The 19,244-nt window shown below is 38.7% G+C and overlaps 2 protein-coding genes across 19 annotated transcripts in view; one reads left to right on the forward strand and one right to left on the reverse strand.

Moving 5' to 3' along the window:
* The window catches only part of RIOK1 (RIO kinase 1), a 30,690-nt gene extending 30,056 nt beyond the window's left edge, over positions 1-634 (reverse strand). The window contains exon 1 of one of the 2 annotated variants that reach the window (XM_047858759.1): positions 340-634. In XM_047858759.1, coding sequence (XP_047714715.1) covers positions 340-410 — 71 coding nt within the window. In that variant the 5' untranslated portion in view covers positions 411-634. Of the gene's footprint in view, positions 1-251 lie in introns of both variants that reach the window. The other variant, XM_047858761.1, reaches the window with a different exon arrangement.
* A 52-nt stretch (positions 635-686) lies between these two features.
* The window catches only part of CAGE1 (cancer antigen 1), a 55,484-nt gene continuing 36,926 nt past the window's right edge, over positions 687-19,244 (forward strand). For 10 of the 17 annotated variants that reach the window (XM_047859157.1, XM_047859163.1, XM_047859166.1 and 7 more), the window contains exons 1-7: positions 1,216-1,387; positions 2,614-2,831; positions 6,056-6,143; positions 9,133-9,656; positions 12,438-13,493; positions 16,957-17,106; positions 18,952-19,062. In XM_047859157.1, coding sequence (XP_047715113.1) covers positions 1,366-1,387; positions 2,614-2,831; positions 6,056-6,143; positions 9,133-9,656; positions 12,438-13,493; positions 16,957-17,106; positions 18,952-19,062 — 2,169 coding nt within the window. In that variant the 5' untranslated portion in view covers positions 1,216-1,365. The other 7 variants (XM_047859160.1, XM_047859161.1, XM_047859165.1 and 4 more) reach the window with 7 other exon arrangements.

Below are 19,244 nucleotides of genomic sequence, written 5' to 3' on the forward strand. Positions count from 1 at the left end.
TCCCGCGCCGAGGACAAAACCTGGCCCACGACAGGTGCTCAAATATTTTTTGAACGCCAAATGCAGTTAAAGACTAAAAATCTACGTTTCCCAACCACTGTCTCCAACTCTGCCTCTCAGCGAGGCTAGCCAATCTGGAACTCCCTTGACAAGTGGCTTTCGTGAACTCTGGCGCAAAGTGGGATTAAAAGACCCGGCTGGCATGGAGAAAGAAGCAAAGGGCTGTGGAGAGACTACTCCGAATGAAATACCTGTCTCCCTCAAAAGCCCGAGGCTGCCCGCGGCGGCGGAGACAGCAGAATCCTTACGGAGTCTGTGTGCCCAAAGGGGCTCGCCCACCTGTCCGAGGAATCCGCGTCGTCGAACTGCCCGGGAACCACCCGACTCATCAGCAGCCGCCGGTAGTCCATGACGGAAGCGCGCAGAGCCTCGGCGCCCCTGGAGGCCGTCCGCCCCGCGCTGGGACGGAAACCGCACAGAGACAGCGCTACACGCAGCCCATCCAACCCCCTCTGGGCAGATGCCCGCCTATCAAACTGCTCAGAAGCTCCAACGCCAAAAGCGAACGCCACGTGCTAAGAGAGATAAGGACCTACAACCAGGACAGCTAGGACCGCCCTGACCGGAACTCCCGCCCGACCGGAAGTCTCAATCCTGCCGGAAGTCCCGCCCTTCCCCCGGCCGCGCCCCTGGGGCGTGGGGCGTCGCGCAGAGCGTGGGACCCCGCGTGGCGTCGTAGCGAGCCGAGACTGGCTAGGGCGGTGGGCGGGCGTCACACAGGGCCGTTCCAGCGCGCCCGTGTGCCAACTGCGAGTTTTTCAAAGCCTTCAGTGGATGAAGTCGTAAAGCGTTTTTCTTTCTCCCGCGAAACCCTGTGCGGAAGGTGGAAGCGCTAAATCCTTACAGCGGATCCAAGAAGCTATGGACCCTGAAAGTGAGCACACTTTTTAGACTTGAAAAGTTTGGTGCATTGTTTTGAGGGAAAATGAGAGGAGTGATTTTTAAAATGTTTGTCATACAACTGAGAGAATTTTAAAACTAGAATGTTGGTGGTAACTCCAAATGACGACCCTTTTAGCGCCCATCTTAAAACAGCTTTATAATGTTCCTGGAATATCTACCCAAACATCTGAATAAATACTTTAAAAATGTTGGCAAAGACCTGGTAAGGACAGGATGAAAGATGGAAAAAGTAAACCTAACTTTAAGTTGACAGATTGCGCCATGTGAACAAATTTATAAAAGTGTAAATGGAAGTTCTAGGTTCACCAACAAAGAAATTGAAGAAATAAGGGCCTTGAGTTTTTTTGCGTTTGGAAAACGAAGATTTTTCAGATTCCTTTCACCACAGCCTAGGCAGCATTTATGTGTTCCGAAGGTGGAAAAGGTGAGCATAAAGTTAGGCCTTTCACTAAGCCCGACTAGCCTGCTTGTCTTACTGGCTTTTTATACTTCAGACGATGGCATGGCTTTGGGAAAACAAATCAAGCCTCAATAAATTGTTCATTAATTCGATAATTCAATAAAATAATCCGGGAAAATAGGTAGCAACTGTAAATTGAGAAGTTTTAATAGAAATAAAATCTTTGGACTGCAGGATTCATTTGATCAGTATTTACTCTGTGAACAACATTGCTGTTTGCAGCGGTGATTACTGGAAAATCATGAATGGACTCTTCTGGAGGCATTTATAATCTGTAAATACTAACACCCTTGAAAGGGTGGTAAAAGCTAAAACGGTAAAACAAATAGGTGCTGAATTGTAGAGATTTCCCATGTTGCAGGAATTTTTTAGATAGATGAATGGGTATATAGGAAGGCTTTAGGAGAGAGAAGCATTTGCCAGGTCAGACTGAAATAGTAAGGAGTATGATCTGACTAGAGCAGGCGAGTATTGGATAGGTAATGTGGGTCCAGGCTATGGGAGTCCTAGAAAGTCCAGCAGAAGAACTTGGACTCCAGGTGATTGGACATCCTGTCCACTACCATCCCCAACCTGAGGAAGTCATGAGAGTATGGGCCTGTGTGATGGCGCGAGTAGTAGAAAGAAAGCATGGGTTACAAAAAACATTTTTAAAAGAGAAATGGACGGGACTTGGTAATTGGATGGCTCATAATGATGCACTAGAAGGATACCAAAGGCATCTCCAAGTTTTCAAACCCAGTTGCCTAAGAGAATGGGTGTGGCATAGGGAAGTGGGGGAAACGGATTTACATTGTTGGATTTGACTTGATAATGAGATAATAGAAAGTACCAAGTAAATAGAAAAACAGTATTTTGTGGAACCTAATAGTTCTCTGATAATATTTTGTAAATATCTTTTGATTAAGTAACTGAGAGTTCCCTTCACTTTGAGTCCCAAGTCTTCTAGGGAATTATTGGATAGTAGCCACACATATCGACTTGTTTTTGTCCAAATCAGTATTTGCACTATACAAAGTGACCATGGTATACTCAGACTAAAAAAAATTTTTTTCTAATAACTTGACCAATGACATTTTAAAATTTAGGACACTGAACTTTGCTGCTTTCTTAATGTGAGAAGGCATGGGGGACAAAGCTCTCTGTTCACATATACTAATAAACATTAAAATTGTGGGTTTTTTTTAAAGAAGACTTTCATCATTCACCAGTTAGGAACAAGGATTATCAAAAAGTTTGCTCATCACCTTCAGATCCTGTGCATTTTGAAGTGGATGCTTCTCATGAAAAATTAGAAAGCAACTTGGAAGCGGATGCCAGGAATGTCAGCAGTCTTTGTCAAGACTTAACTTGCTCAGATTCTCCCTTCTATATGGATACCAGCAGTACCAATTCAGACTTGCCTCAGGTGTGCATTACTTGTAAGTTCTAGGAGGTATAGATGTATTCGGCTTTCACGTTGTCTTCCTCTGAAAATGTCCTCAAAAATACGAAAAACACTAAAAGAATCTCCAGTGGAGGCTCAAAGGAGGGGAATACACGGTCTAGTTTTCCCAAAGGTAGAACGTTACAAATAGAGCATTAAACCTGATCCTTTCTAGCCTCCACACAAAGTCCTAAGCATGCAGCCAGGGGGACATGGCCACAACAACTGGGTCACAGAGGCAGGAAAAGAGCCCAACGGGCCAGACATCTGGTCTTGAGCATGTTCTAATATGTCAGCATGCAAATGATTTAGATGTCATTCATCATGGTATTGACAGAGCCCTGCATGTAAATGACTTTATCTTAATGACAATTACAAGTGTCCTTTCTCATAAACTAAAAAAAAATTATACTGTCCCAAATTGTGATGAATGTTTAACAATTACTAGCAGGAGTGTAGGGAAATAATAGGAATGAATTATTTTGTGCCATATGTAATTGCCTTTTTATAGTTTGAAAATGGACAAATATTGACAATTTCATGTGGGCTAACCCATAAATTGGCATAAACTGTCTAAAGGGCTATTTAGTGGGGTGGCTGGGTGGCTCAGTTGGTTAAGTGTCTGACTTTTGATTTCAGCTCAGGTCATGATCTCCTGGTTTGTGGGATCACAGAGACTGCTTGGGATTCTCTCTCTCCCTCTCTCTGTGCCCTTCCCTGCAGACATGTGCATGCACAGGCGCTCTCTGTCTCTGTCTCTGTCTCTCTCTCTCTCTCTCAAAATAAATAAAAACAAAACAAACTGAAGAAACACATCTTTAAAAAAAATAAAGGGCCATTTAGTGAGAGGAAATTGCATTTTATTTTTAATTCTATCTCAAGGAAGTATGCAAATGAGCTATGTGCAGGATTACCTATAATAAATAAACATCAGGGGTGCCTGACTGGTTCAGTTTGAAGAGCATGTGACTCTTGATCTCTGGGTTGTAAGTTCAAGCACCATACTGGGTGTAGAGATTATAAATAAACAAGTAAACTTTCATGAAAGGCATTATTTAAACACTAGAAGCAACCAAATTTTTACCAATAGGAACCTAGTTAGATGATTGCACAGATGTACAGTAGATATGTAAACCTTAAATATGATAATACAGACACACAGTTGACCCCTGAACAATGCAGCACTTAGGAGTACTGACTCCCCTCATAGTTGAAAAGCTTCATATGACTTGTGACTCCCCCAAAAGTTAACTAATTGCCTACTACGACTAGAAGCCTTACCAATAACAGTCAATTAACACATATTTTGTGTATTATCTTTATTATATACTGGAAAGAAATGTGATTTAGAAAATCATTAGGAGAATAAAATACACTTATAGTACTATACTGTATTTATAAGAAAATCTGTGTGAGTGGACCCGGGAAGTTCAAACCCATGTTGTTGAGGGGTCAACTGTATATTCGGTGACATAGAAAAATGATCACATTGCTTCTCACTGGATAGTGGGCTTTTGAGTGTTTTTTACTTTCTCTCTTTTTTAAAATGTTCAAGATTATTTTCATAATGATAACTTTTATCATATTTTCATTTATTTTTTTAAGTTTATTTACTTTGAGAGTGCATGTGTGTGCATGTGCATGCAAGTGGGGGAGGAGCAGAGAGAAAGAGGGGGAGAGAGAGAGAGAGAGAGAATCCCTAGCAGGCTCAGCACTGATGCAGGCTCCAACTCACAAACTGCCAGATCATGACCTAAGCCAAAGTTAGAGGCTTAACCAACTGAACCACCCAGGTGGCCCCTTTCATATTTCATTTTAAAAGAAAATTTCATCATAGTATTACAGTGTTAGTCAAAGTCTAACATAATATATATATCAAATTGTAAAGAATGAATCTCCTAAATTATGTAAGAGGTTCTCTGTCTTGGAACTCATGGAGTATTTTATTCTTTATAAAGAATTTATAAACCAAAGGAACAACAAGCATATTTTAAAGACAGTATTATCATAGAAGGCTAGAGTTAGAGGTAATCTCTGAAATTCAACGAGTAGTGGAGTTCCAAGAAGTTTATGTAAATATAAGATCAATACATGTGAATAGTACTATTTTTTTTAAAGGATATTCTTCTTGGGGCGCCTGGGTGGCTCAGTCGGTTGAGCGTCCGACTTCAGCTCAGGTCACGATCTCACAGTCTGTGAGTTCAAGCCCTGCGTCGGGCTCTGTGTTGACAGCTTGGAGCCTGGAGCTCTGTGTTGACAGCTTGTAGCCTGGAGCCTGGAGGGATTCTGTGTCTCCCTCTCTCTCTGCCCCTTCCCCGCTCATGCTCTGTCTCTCTCTGTCTCAAAAATAAGTAAAACCATTTAATAAATAAATAAATAAATAAATAAATAAATAAATAAATAAATAAAGGATATTCTTCTTGATATGTTTAAAATCTTAAAATCTAATTAGCAGGAATGGTCTAAATTAGCAAGAAGTCTAAAAAAATGTTTATAAAATATAACTCAGTTTTTATCATACTCTTTAGGTACCTTCAATAAGTGGAACAATGTTATAAAAAGCATGATTGAATAGAAGCTTGTAACCAGCTGACTTTAGTAGGAGATACAAATTTTTTAGAGCATCATTTGTCTTACATGCCTGGTACACTGTTCATATTGAAACCAATGTTTTCCTCAAACATTTAAAATATTACTTAACAAAACCTTTCCTTTAGATAACATTGAGATAACTTTGAGAATAAGTCTTACATGAATTTTTATAGATTTTTATCTATTGGAAATCAGATTTCACCTCATTACTGGAACCCACCCTGTATCTTCACTGTTAAAAGACTTAAATGACAACTACCCTAATAGATCTTTAGACCAGATTTAACAGACTCCAAAGGATTATCAGAGATTTATACATTATTATATGCTCATGTTTGTGGTACCACGATTTGACTTACAAAAAAAACTAAAATATTAAAATAGCAAGATACTTGCTTAACGTCATTTAATATCGTGACTCCCTTAGCATGGTTTTACTTTTTAGTAAAGGAGCTCAGATGTACAGTAGGGAAGGATACTGGAAAGTACATTCTACCCATGCAACAAAAAATACTAAGAGAAAAGTTACATAGCAATGTACATACACATTTAGAAGAAGCTTCTGATGTTTGTTTAAAGTATTAACACTAATGCCTTTTTTATTATTAATACAGAATGAAATAAAGAATGTAAAAAGGGAAGATGAGTCTAAACTCACACTTGCTGAAGAAATTTATAGCACACTAGATGACCAGTTAGGTGGTGAGTATCTCTTTGTTGGCAATACACAGAGAAACAAGATTTGTGTGTGTACGTGTCCTGTGATAACAGCAATAATAATAATAGCCATGTGCTATAATATACACTTTATATGCATGATCACACTCCACAAACAATCCTATGAAATAGGTTTTTTTTTTTTTCTTTTTGAATAAGGGTTGTTTGTATCTACCCAGATGAGAAGCATGAGGCCCAGAGAGTAACATGAGAAGTACAAACCATTAGCAACACATTTGACTATCTTAAAATAAAAAATAATTTCTATATGACCAAATTATAACCAACAAAATTAAAAAAAAAAAAAAAACAAGACACAGACTAAAAACACATGCAATGTATACATTGACAAGATTAGTATCCAAAATAAAGAACTCCGATAAGAAAAAGACCCCTAGAGCTTGATAGACAAACAGGCCAAGTGTACGTATTAGCTTGCTGGAGCTGCCATAACAAAACTCCACAGATCGGGTGACTTCAACTACGGAAATTTATTTTCTCACAGTTCTGGAGTCTGGAAGTCCAAGATCAAGGTGTCAGAAGAGTTGGTTTATCCTGAGGCCTCCCAGATGTCCTTTCTTCCTTATAAGAACACCAGTCATATTGTATTAGGGCCCCACTTTTATGACCTCATTTAACCTTAATTACCTCTTTATAGGTCCTATCTCCAAATACAGTCACACTGTAAGATGCTGGGGGTTAAGCCTTCAGCATGTGATTTTTGGGGAGATTAAATTGAGGCCATAACAGTATCTAACAGGCAGATCACAGAAAAGGAAACCTGCAAAACTATTCAAATGACCACAAAATACCATTTAATGCATACCAGTTTAATATGCGTTGGAGGGACATAGTAGAGCAGATAAACTTCTATGCTCTTGTTGGAAGTATAAATTGGTACAGCTACTTTGGAGGGTAATTTTGCAATGTCTAGTGAAGTTGAAGGTAACATTTTCTATAATCCAGTGATTCTACTTTGAGGTATGTATATCCAGAACCTAGACAAAAATTCTTAGTGTACAAGGAAACATGTATAAGGATGTTTACTGAAGGTTGTTTTTAACAGCAAAATTAGAAACATATCTAACAAAAAGGGATTTAAGTGTAGTCCTTCAGTAAAATGAACCAAATCACAGATATTTACATGGCTAAGTCTGAAAAGCAAAATTTTAAGTGAAATAAAGACTTTTGTATGGATATAAATATATATATATATATATATATATATATACATTTTATGTCTAATATATATGTTACAAATGTAATTTGAGTCTGTTTACATACAATTTTAAAGCACGGAAAATAGTACTGTACTGCATATCACCCAGGTGCTGCGTGACATTTTGAAATATTTAGGAAGCTGTGACACTGGACATCTGTTGGACTCCACAAACTACCAGCTTAAGATAGTTTACTATTTCAGTGTAAAACCATACTATAACCCTTTCTATAAAGTATTATTTGCAAAGCTGGGTCTTTGCAGGTTGCTGTGATAAAAAGCAAGTATTGTACAAAAATCAATGTAGAATAGAAAGTGATGGTTGGCATTGTCCTATCTGATTCCAAGATTTGAGACATGTGATACCCAGTAGTGCATCCAAGTAGTAAGTTCAATTGTATGAGAATAAAATAAAGCATTACATTTTTCTTTCAGTTTGTGTGTAATTTTCAAACATCTAAGTGGTTGAGACAAATACTGAAGTTGAGCTTCACTACTTCATAAATGGAACTGTTAGGTATTTCTTTCCAATTCTTGGAAGTTGATATATATTGTTTAAGGTACATAATTGAGTAATGAAAGCAGAAAAATATGGGTGGAAAGAATAAATACATACCAGCTTTCGTAGTTATCTCTCAAGAAGGGGAAAGGAGGGAATTTAGATAGAAGGAGGCATCATTAATTAGTTTTGTAACATTTTATTGCCTATTTGCTTCTGATTTTTATCTTTTTAATTTTTAAAATGTTTATTTTGAGGGAGGGGGAGAAAGAGTGATGGAATGCTGAGCATGAGTGGGGGAGGGGCAGAGAGAGAGAGGGAGAGAGAGAATCCCAAGCAGGCTCCACAGTGTCAGCCCAGAGCTCAACTTGGGGCTCAAACCCTAAGATAATGACCTGAGCCCAAACTAAGAGCTGGACGTTTAACCAACTGAACCACCCAGGCATCTCTACTTCTGATTTTTAAAAATTTCTTGGGGCACCTGGGTGGCTCAGTCAGTTAAGCATCCGACTTCAGCTCAGGTCATGATCTTGCAGTTTGAGAGTTCAAGCCCTTCACTGGGCTCTGTGCTGACAGCTCGGAGTCTGGAGCCTGCTTTGGATTCTGTGTCTCCTCCTCTGTCTTCCCTACTCATGCTCTGTCTCTCAATAATAAATAAACGTTAAAAAAATTTTTTTAAATGTCTTAAGTCTGGATAACTTGTCATGTTGACAAACACAGCATTTAGAAATAGTGTTCTAGAATCCCAGGTGCACCGCCTACCCAACCTGTGACATTAGGCAAGTAAGTGACTTAACATCTCTTATGTCTCAGTTTCATTATCTGTAAAACAGGGATAATAACAGTGCCTGGCTCAGGGGATTGCTGTGAGATTAACCAAGTTTATGTGTGTTTGTTATTATACTGTTCATTGTGCTTTTGTATTCTTTGGACACATAATCAAAACATTTTAGAATTACAGTACAACAAAAGAATTTTGAAGATATCTTGGAATTTGTTGTAATGGCATTTGACCAGAATGATGTACAAACTTTTTTGGTAGCAGTCATTTGAGAACTTCTGGTCTCCATGTAAAAAGTAGTTTATTTTGTTTGCTAGCACTAAGTCATGCTGAAATACACTCAATAAAAAAATGTTGACATAAATATAATTTTAAAAAGACTCCCAACAGTTTATTTCATAAATGTAAATATAACTGTTAGCATATAAATGTATGGACAGCTAATTCTTATTTCCATCTTTCTCTTTCTAATGAGATTTCAACATTGGAAATGACTCACAGAATGTACTACCTCAACTAGTTGACCCCAGCATTTCTTCCTTCAGACAATTTGAACCCATTTGCAAATTTCATCACACAGAAGCATTTAGTAATGAAATGATAACATTTCAAAATCTGAAAGAAGGCTTACCTTATACAGTACAACCCGAAATGCAAATTCATGTGTATTATTGTGCAAAAGACACTAATATAAAGGAAGTTTCATTTAAGGAAGAAAATTCACTGGGAACTAGCACTTCTACAAATGAAGAGCAATTTGCTCATAAATGTGTCATACAACCTTCTAGAAGTCCACCTGTAGTCCACGGCAGCGGAGAGACAGTGAAATTCATGGAAATGTCACTGGCTAAAAGTGCTGCCACGGAATCTGCCCTCAAACCTAGTCAACCTCAGAGCTTCTGGTATGAGGAAAATGTACCCAGTGATGTTGACAAACCGTTTTACAAAGAGAACGGCTTTAACCAGCTTGATCTGAAAGCTAATTATGCAACAGAAAAGGTAAATTTTGGGGTGGTCAATATAGCTTGTGGAGTATTAAAATATGTGCTTTCAAAAAAAACCCCCAAAACTATGTATATAATTTTAGACTTTTCCAAGTACCACTAAATAATCTAATAATCAGCAAGAGGGACATTGCTTCTCTGGGGAAAATACCTTCTGAGATCTTAATCAATTTAGAAACAGATTTTTCTATTAAAATTATGTCCATACATGGAGATTAGCCCTACTGAATGGTCATGTCTTTGAGGACCAAGGCTCTGTCTTACTCATCCTTTTATGTGTCTTAGCATCTACATGGTGCCTTGGCTTTTATATTTGTGAATCAAATTGGCTGGAACTCAAGGTTTACAGTAAGAAAAAGATTGAGAAGAGGAAGAAGGATGGAGGTATTAAGTTATTTGACAGGAAAATCTTAAAATTTTTCTATCATGAGGGATTTCAGTTAACAAGTATAAAATGTTAGTTTTTCTACCAAAGTGAAAATACTAATTTGTCTTTTGACTTATTGATTCTAGGCATACATGTAGTATCCTAAGAACACTGAAGATGCCACTAGTATAAATTCTATGTGCTCTCTGAAAATTTTTTAAAAGTAATATAATGGTATAGGCAAATATAATCCAAGAATAGTAAAAATAATACCTTTTTATTTTAAGTCTGATGAGAAAAGCTATGACTATTTTTCATTTACAAGTATGAGCAGTTTTTTTGTTCATTTATTTGGAAGCATTATTTAAAAGAGAACTTTATTTCCCTGTATTGATTCTGGAAAATGGCATTTAAAAAATCTGCTTAATTAGCATTTCTCAAGATTGCTCCTTCCTATTTCCACTGCATTTAGTCATTTTTTCAGTCAATAAATACTTTCTGGAACCTATTCTGTGCTAGGCTCTATGCTATGTGTTGATTATATAATGGTTTTAAAGAATGTGGTTTTTGTCCTCATGAAAGTAACGCCTTAGTAGAGGAGACTCACATTAAAGAATCACACAAATAAATGTGAACTTTCAACTATGATAAGGCTCTAAGTGGTTACATATAAAGTGTATGTAAAGTGTAGATAACGTGCTATAGTATTACATATAAACTGTAAGCTGCAAGGATGGTAAGAGCTGTGAATAAAATGACAGGAGTCTTACTGTCCTAGTCAGCGAGTTTGGGGGAGGCTTCTGGAAGTAGTGGTCATTGAGCTGAGCTCTGAAGGATAAGTTAGGAGTTAAGGAACTGTGGGTGGGAGAGTATTCCATGCAGAAGTAACATGTGGAAAACCCTGTGGCTTCAGGGAACATGGCACCCACTAGTAGCTGACAGAAGCCTGGATTGAAGGAGGCATGTAGTAGATGAGGACGAAAGGTAGCCTTAGGCAGCAAGACCAGATAGTAGAACCTGTAGGCCTCTGTAGGGATAGTTGTTTTTATCCCAGAATGATAGTAAACCATTAAAAGAGAGGTCCAGTGACACCTGAGTGGCTCAGTCAGTTAAGCTTCCGACTTCAGCTCAGGTCATTATCTGGCAGGTTCATGAGTTCTAGCCCTGCATAGGGCTCAGTGCTGACAGCTCAGAACCTAGAGCCTGCTTCAAATTCTGTTGTCTCCCTCTCTCTCTGCCCTCCCGGGCTCACACACTCTCTCTCTCAAAAATGAATAAACATTAAAAAAAAAATATCTCTAAGTCTAGGAAGACTTAGAGGTCTTAGACTCTAGGTCCAATATCTCTAAGTTCTAGGAAGTTATACAGCCCACCCTTGCAAATATCTTTTACAGGATTTTTAATGTCATATTCATTTCAGTATTTTCTTACTACAACTTATTGTCCTTTGAAAAAGCCCCTAAAACCTGTGTTGTGGGCAGAAAGTCAATGGCAAAACATGTTCATCTGACATTCTTACATTCACAGGAGTCATAGCAATGAGATAATGGTTTAGCAGGCAATAAAAGTAGTTTTCATTCAGGGGAGCCTGGGTGGCTTAGTCGGTTAAGCACCCAGCTCTTGATTTCAGCTCAGGTCATGATCTCACGGTTGTGGGATCGAGCCCTGCATTGAGCTCTGCACTGAGCCTCATGCCTGCTTAGGATTTTCTCTTTCCCTCTCTGTTCCCCCTCCCCCATGTGTCTGTTCCCTGTCTCAAAAATAAATAACAGCATTTTTTATTTTTTATTTTTTATTTTTTAATGTTTATTTTTGAGAGAGACAAAGTGTGAGTAGGCAAGGAGCAGACAGAGAAAGGGAGACACAGAATCCAAAGCAGGCTCTAGGCTCTGAACTGTCAGCACAGAGCCCGATGTGGGGCTTGAACTCACAAACTGTGAGATCATGACCTGAGCTGAAGCCAGACATTTAACCGACTGAGCCACCCAGGCACCCCAAATAAATAAATAAACATTAAAAGAAAGAGGTAGTCTTCATTTTCAGAAGAGGCCTCACAGACTGTAGGGTAATTGATAAATTTGTTTTAATTCATTTGAAGTCAAAGAAAGTACATGTGTTCAGAAAATTTCGCACCATAGAAAGTGGTCAGAGTATCAAAGCTGAGTTTTTCTTTTGTAAAAGTAAATATGATACCTATCATATACCTACTCTTTGTGCTCTGCTATCGGTGCTATATATATACTTAGCAGTTAATACCTAAGTATGTTTGTTAAATAGGTATTATTGGAAGTGGATATTATCATTGTTAGAGCTGAGAAAACCAAACTAGGGACCTAGGACTTAAGGCCAGCTCTGATTTCAAAATTTATGATCTTTATACTCTTTTTCACTTATTTTATTTACTATAAGATTTCAGTGTCTTCAAAAAGAATCCAGAGTTTCGGAGCTATTCCTGAGATGCCAATCAGTCACCAAAAGGAAGTCACAGTGGAGGACATGGACAGACCAGGGACTGTCTCATATTGGTCTCCTGCAGTCATTTCTTGGAGTAGTGGAGCATCTCAGGAGGACAGCAAGGCACCTGACATGGAGCAGAGTTTGGAGAGCTTACAACCTCTGGAAGAGGACATGGCTTTAAATGAAGTCTTACGGAAATTAAAACATACTAACAAAAGGCAGCAAACTCTGATCCAAGACCTGCAGTGTAGTAACAAGTATTTAGAGAAGAAGGTCGAAGAGCTCCAGAGGCAGACTACCAAGCAGCAGGTGTTCGTTGACATAAATAAGCTAAAGGAAAAGATGGAAGAACTAATTGAAGACAAATACAGAGTGATGCTAGAGAAGAATGATACTGAGAAGACACTGCAGAACTTGCACGAGGTTTTGACTAACACCCAAAAACATCTCCAGGAATCTAGGAATGAAAAGGAAACCTTACAGCTCGAGCTTAAGAAGGTCAAGGGCAATTATGTTCACCTACAGGAAAGGTACATGACTGAAATGCAACAGAAAGATAAAACTGTAAGTCAGTGCATGGAGATGAACACAACCTTAAGTAAGAAAGAAGAAGAGGTAGAGAGGCTGAAGCAGCTCAAGGGAGAATTGGAAAAGGCCACCACTTCTGCTTTGGACTTGTTGAAAAGGGAAAAGAAGACCCGAGAGCACGAGTTCCTGTCTTTACGGGAGGAATTTCAGAAACATGAAAAGAAGAACCTGGAAGAACGACAGAAACTGAAATCAAGACTGGAGAAACTGCTCACTCAAGTTAATAATTTACAGTTCATATCTGAGAATGAGAAGGGGAAGAATGCCAAACTGAAGCAGCAGGTCATCTCAGTAAAACAAGAAAATGTGAGGCTACAGCAGCAGATTGCAGGGAGCGAGGAGCAAAATTATGCCCCTCGGTTTGAGACGGCTCATTTAAAGGAGGACTCTGGGGAGGCAGTGGAGGCAGATATCACAAAGGTATTGTCACAAATTCAGAATCTCTAATGCAGAATTTCAGGAGTTTCTAACAGTCTGCTCATGCATATTTAGATGCAGCACTTTGTCAGCAGAAAGAATTATTGACAACGACAAAAAAAGGGAGAGTGGAAAAGGTACCACAGATTTGGAGAAGCTTCTCCGGTTCTTGGGTACTCACATTAAAGACAGCTACTTCTTGGATACTCACCTAAAGAGGCTATTTCTGGCCTCTTGTGACTATTTTGGTAGAGATGAAAATTAACATGGGAATTTTCTGGGTACCTATGACCAATCATCTGAAGTATCCTTTGAGAAAGGGTTTTCTACGTGGGGATCTCTATGTTTTCATGTCACTTCTGCCTATTCAATGATAAAACTAAATAACGCAATTACGTATTTGGTTTACAAAGTAAAACAAAACTATATTATATCACATATTAATTTTATGAAAGTATACACTTTTTGATTGAGGTGTAATTGACCCATAACATCAGTTTCCAGTTTACAACATAATTCGTTATTTGTACGTGTTGGAAAGAGATCACCACAATAAATCTAGTTAACATCTGTTAAAAATAACATGAAAGCCTCATAACAGTACATTTGGAGAGGCTGTAATTTTGTATTCTATGCAGTTCAAATGACTTGGTAGACAAGAACCTGGAAGCATGTCCTGGAAGTGATCATTTTCATAAGCCAGAGCACATCTATTTCAGTTTTGAAGGCTTGTCTTGAGATGTTTATAGTATAGGGGCACCTGCATGGCTTAGTTGGTTAAACATCCAACTCTTGATTTTGGCTCAGGTAGGATCTCACGGTTGGCAAGATAAAGCCCCAAGTTGGGCTCTACACTGACAGCACGGAACCTGCTTGGGATTCTCTCTCTCTCTGCCCCTCCCATGTGCATTCTCTCTCTCTCAAAATTAATAAACTTAAAAATATTATTTATAGTACAGCCTTATTAATTCTGACTATTTAGAAAGAAGGCTAATCTGGGGGCACCTGGGTGGTTCAGTTGGTTAAGCGTCTGACTTCAGCTCAGGTCATGATCTCACAGTTCGTGGGTTTGAACCCTGCATCGGGTTCTGTGCTGACAGCTTGGAGCCTGGAGCCTGCTTTGGATTCTCTGTCTCCCTCTGCCCCTCCCCTGCTTCTGTTCTCTCTCTCTCAAAAATAAACATTAAAAACTTTTTTAGAAGAAGGCTAATTTTTTTAATGATTCTTAGGAAAATATTGTCTTATACTTAAAAAATTCTCTCTGTGATCTTTTCTCCAGAAAGAAGTTAGGATTTTCTATGCCAGTGGTTCTCAAGCTTTAGCATTCATCAGCATTAGGTGTGAAAATGCAGATTGCTGGGGCCCACCTCAGCATTTCTGATTCAGTAGGTGTTCAGGGAGGAGGGTGGTGCTGAGAATGTGCATTTCTTTTTTTTTAAATTTTTTTTTCAACGTTTTTATTTTTATTTTTGGGACAGAGACAGAGCATGAACGGGGGTGGGGCAGAGAGAGAGGGAGACACAGAATCGGAAACAGGCTCCAGGCTCTGAGCCATCAGCCCAGAGCCCGATGCAGGTCTCAAACTCACGGACCGCGAGATCGTGACCTGGCTGAAGTCAGACGCTTAACCGACTGCGCCACCCAGGCGCCCCAAGAGAATGTGCATTTCTAAGAAGATCCCAAGTCTCACCCATGCTGCTGGTCCCAGGGTCACACTTTGAGAACTACTAACCTAAGCAGAGATGACCTTAAGTTTAGCTGCTAACCAAATCATGACAAATTTTGAATTGGTAAACTCTGAATAAGTTAGTACAACTGTACAGAGGTATATCACAGTATATATTTTTTTTTCTTGAATTTTCTTTAAAAAAAAAAAAAAAAGTAGTGGTGCCTGGGTGGCTCATTTGGTTAAGGGTCTGACTTAGGCTCAGTTCATGATCTTGCAGTTTGTGAGTTCCAGCCCCACATTGAGCTCACTGCTGTCAGCCTGTTAGCCCAGAGATCGTCTGCCCCTCCTCTGCTCATGCTCTCCCCCAAATAAATATTTTTTTTTAAAAAGGAAAGTTCTTTGTTTTATCTTGACTAATCAATTTCTTTAATATCCCTAAGTCATCCTTACTCTGCTTTTAGTTTTGCTTTTCATGAACTCTAGGTCTGTTTTCTCAAAAGTGTGGTCTGGGAATGTCCATGAGATCAAAAGTATTTTCATAGTAATAGGAAGATGTTATGCCCTTGCCAGTCTCATTTTTTTCACAAGTGCTCCCAGTGGCATTTTCTAGAAACTGTTGATCATTGCTTTTATGGCTGCTCAATGTGTGAAACAGATGTAAGAATCATGCTGTCTTCTATGAAGTCAGCATTATAGATACTTACAAAAATGTAAAAGATGCCACTCTTTCCACTAATTTTTTCCTTTGGAAAATGTGGTAATTTCATATTAAAATTGTTATTTATGTTGACACAAAGGATTTATTGTTATTTGAATAGATTAGTAAAAATTTTTATTTTATTTTTTTAATGTTTATTTTTGAGAAGGAGAGAGAGAGAGAGAGAGAGAGAACATGAGAGAGAGAGAACATGCACACAGAGAGTGGGGGAGGGGCAGAGAGGGGAGACACAGAATCCAAAGCAGGCTCTGGGCTCTGAGCTGTCAGCCTAGAGCCTGACATGGGGCTCAAACTCATGAACTGTGAGATCATGACTTGAGCCAAAGTCGGATGCTCAACCAACTGAACCACCCAGGTGACCCAGTAAACATAATTTTTAAATGTTCTTAGTCATAATTTCTTTTTTTTTAAAGTTTATTATTTTGAGAGAAAGCATGTGCATACACACGCACCAGTGGGGGAGAGGCAGAGAGAGAAAGGAGAGGGAAAGAATCCCAAAAAGGCTCTGCACTGTCAGTGTGGAGTCCAACATGGGGCTCGATCCCACCAACCTGAGCCAAAGTCTGGAGTGGGACGCTTAATCAACTGAGCCACCCAGGCACCCCCTCAGTCATAATTTCTAATACAAAAAATATTGATAGATATAACCCATATAAACAAAAGGCTTTTGGAATTCTTATTAATTTTTGAATCTATAAAGGGGTCCTGAGAATCAGAAGTTTGAGAACCACAGCTCATAATTTTGTTTTTTTTAAATATTAACATTTATCTCCAATTTCGTTTGTTTTTAATTTTAGAAAGAGAGCATGAGCAAGTGGGGAAGAGGGACAGAGGGAAAGAAAGACTCTTAACCGGACACAGGGCTCGATCCCACAACCCTGGGATTATGACCTGAGCCTCAGACACTCAACCAGCTGAGCCACTCAGGTGTCCCACTATCTCTTCAAATTTAAATTTGAGTGCCATGTTGTTAGGGCTGCTCAAAGTTTTAAAGAGTGGTATTTAATTCAGAATTCTACTTAAAGAGCAATCCAGACTCTCTGTCTTTATTGTAACACTTCTGAATTGTGTACACAAAGGATGCAAAGATGATACATTCTAATTTGTTCCTGAATTGCTCACCTTGTGAAGAAGAAAGCCTGAATCCCCCAGATGTGAAAAGAACCTCTCAGCTGGTCTCCAAACTTCACAGTCTTCTGGCTCTGGTCATAGGACTTCTCACATGTCAGGTAATTTAAAAAATTCATATTTTTTATTGGGGAAGGAAGAAATATAGAAGTTGGACTAAACCAAAGAAGCAATATAAAGCATTGGAGTTAAGTCATGGGAGAAAAAAATGGAAGACAAAATTCAGACCTCCTCCTGCTTCTTTTTATCTTTCTTTAACACCTAATTCCCACAAGTAAAATAATATAATCAGATACAAGATAAAGGCACCAGAGAAAACCTTTTATTCGGTACTTCTTACACGTCATGGAAACTCTATCAGAGTGATAGTCTTGTTCTCTGGTTCAGTTGGTGCCTAGTGATTAGTGAGTGTTCCCATCATGGAGCTGTTTGCCCAATCTAAAATTTAGCTTTTGGGCAGGGGGAGAGCAGTGGGGAGTTGTATACATTAGTGGAATGAAGAATGAAATTAGTGTAGGTGAGTTTAAATTCTGACTTCACCACTTTCTGGCTCTGTGACTTGGCCCAAGTGACTTTGCCTTTCTCAGCCTCAGTTTCTGCATTGTAAGTAGGGGAAATGATACTTTCCCCTGCCCTGGGAGGTTACAAGCACTACATTTAATGAGAGATGAGAGTACAGAGCATAACATTTGATAGCTTCTCAAATGAGCTAGCTGTCTTTCTTCCTCTTCATTATTGTCCATTTCTTTGATCTTGGGTGTAGTCATCAGAGCCCAAATTGGGGGGCATGGTCTGTGATGTTCCTGATCCAACACAACCCTTATTTCTATTGTGTTTTAGCTAAAGTTTGTTGAATGCTAGCATTTATTTAATGCTAGACACTGAGCTGAGCATTTTATGTAGAGATCACAAAGTGGCAGCATACAGACTATATCCACCTAACGTTTTGTTTTTATATATGTGACTCTGAATGTGGCACAGACTCTCCTTAGCTGCAAACTTTTCCAGCCTACTTTGTTCCTTCAAACATTTGCTTACTTACTGTAAGGCTTGGCTTTCCACCATGTCATTGGAGGCTGCTTCTCCACCACACCTCCCCATGAAGAGTGTATCCTCATCCCTCTTGTTGGTGGATGTCATCCCACACCAAATATTATCTGTTTGCTTATTCTGTGTCTCCCACCCCCACCAGAGTGGAAGGCTTCAACATCAGAAACGTGGTATGTTGTATGCCCCGTATCTAATTCTGATGAAGCCCTTAATCAGCACTCAACAAATATTTGTTGACTTTCCAACCTGTCCTTGGAGGCATTTAAATTTACTGTCCCTGCCTTTCATGGGTTATCTCATCCAATCCTTATGTCAGTCTTTATATTCTCAGGCTTAAAAAAAAAATGGAAACAAAACATGGAAAAACAAACTGAGACTTAGAACTGTAGGGTGTCTTGTCCAAAGTCTTACATAGGGTTAAGCGACAGAACTCAGATACAAACTCGGGCAGTCTGACTCATGCACACAGTTTTGGCCCTGAGGTTATACATACAAATACCTTCATTATAGGCACCTAGAGCTTCAGTATTGTTGGGGATGTCTGATTACTCTGCTGTTAGATATAGCAATTTGGCTGAAATTTGGATTTGTAAACTGACCGGGCTACGCTAACAGGAGATGTTCACCTTATTATAGGTGAGTATTAACTTCCCAGAGATTATACCAATCTGTCCCAATAACCACTTACATACAAGTGTGAATCTATAAGAATTCTTTCTTATAACCCTTTATTAGGTGTCTTATGGATGAGTAATTGAGTTCAATATTATTTTATCTCTTTTGGTTTGGTCAGGTATTATGGAATTTTGTGTGTGTGTGTGTGTGTGTGTTTTCTGTCCTTCTTTTAGCTTTAATGAAAACTTTTTAATATAGCTTCTCAAACTATTACCCTTTAGGACATTACTACTACTGATGCTGAATATTTCAAAGATTGTGAGAAAATTAGTGATATAATGCTACAAAAACTGAAGCACTTCCATCTTAAAAAGAAAAATTTAGATAAAAAGGTACTGTATTTATTCTTTATTCTAAAACCTGTATCATTTTTGGTGAAAATAATAGTCAAAGAGAAAGGTAACATAAAACTCTCCAAATTTTGATTTTTTTAAAAGAATCGTTTTGGAGGACCAGATTAGTTTTACTATGGCCCTAACTAAGGAGATACATTGTTCAACAATTGGCTTGTTTT

This window comes from Prionailurus viverrinus, chromosome B2 (assembly GCF_022837055.1).
Source record: "Prionailurus viverrinus isolate Anna chromosome B2, UM_Priviv_1.0, whole genome shotgun sequence".
NCBI lineage: Eukaryota > Metazoa > Chordata > Mammalia > Carnivora > Felidae > Prionailurus > Prionailurus viverrinus.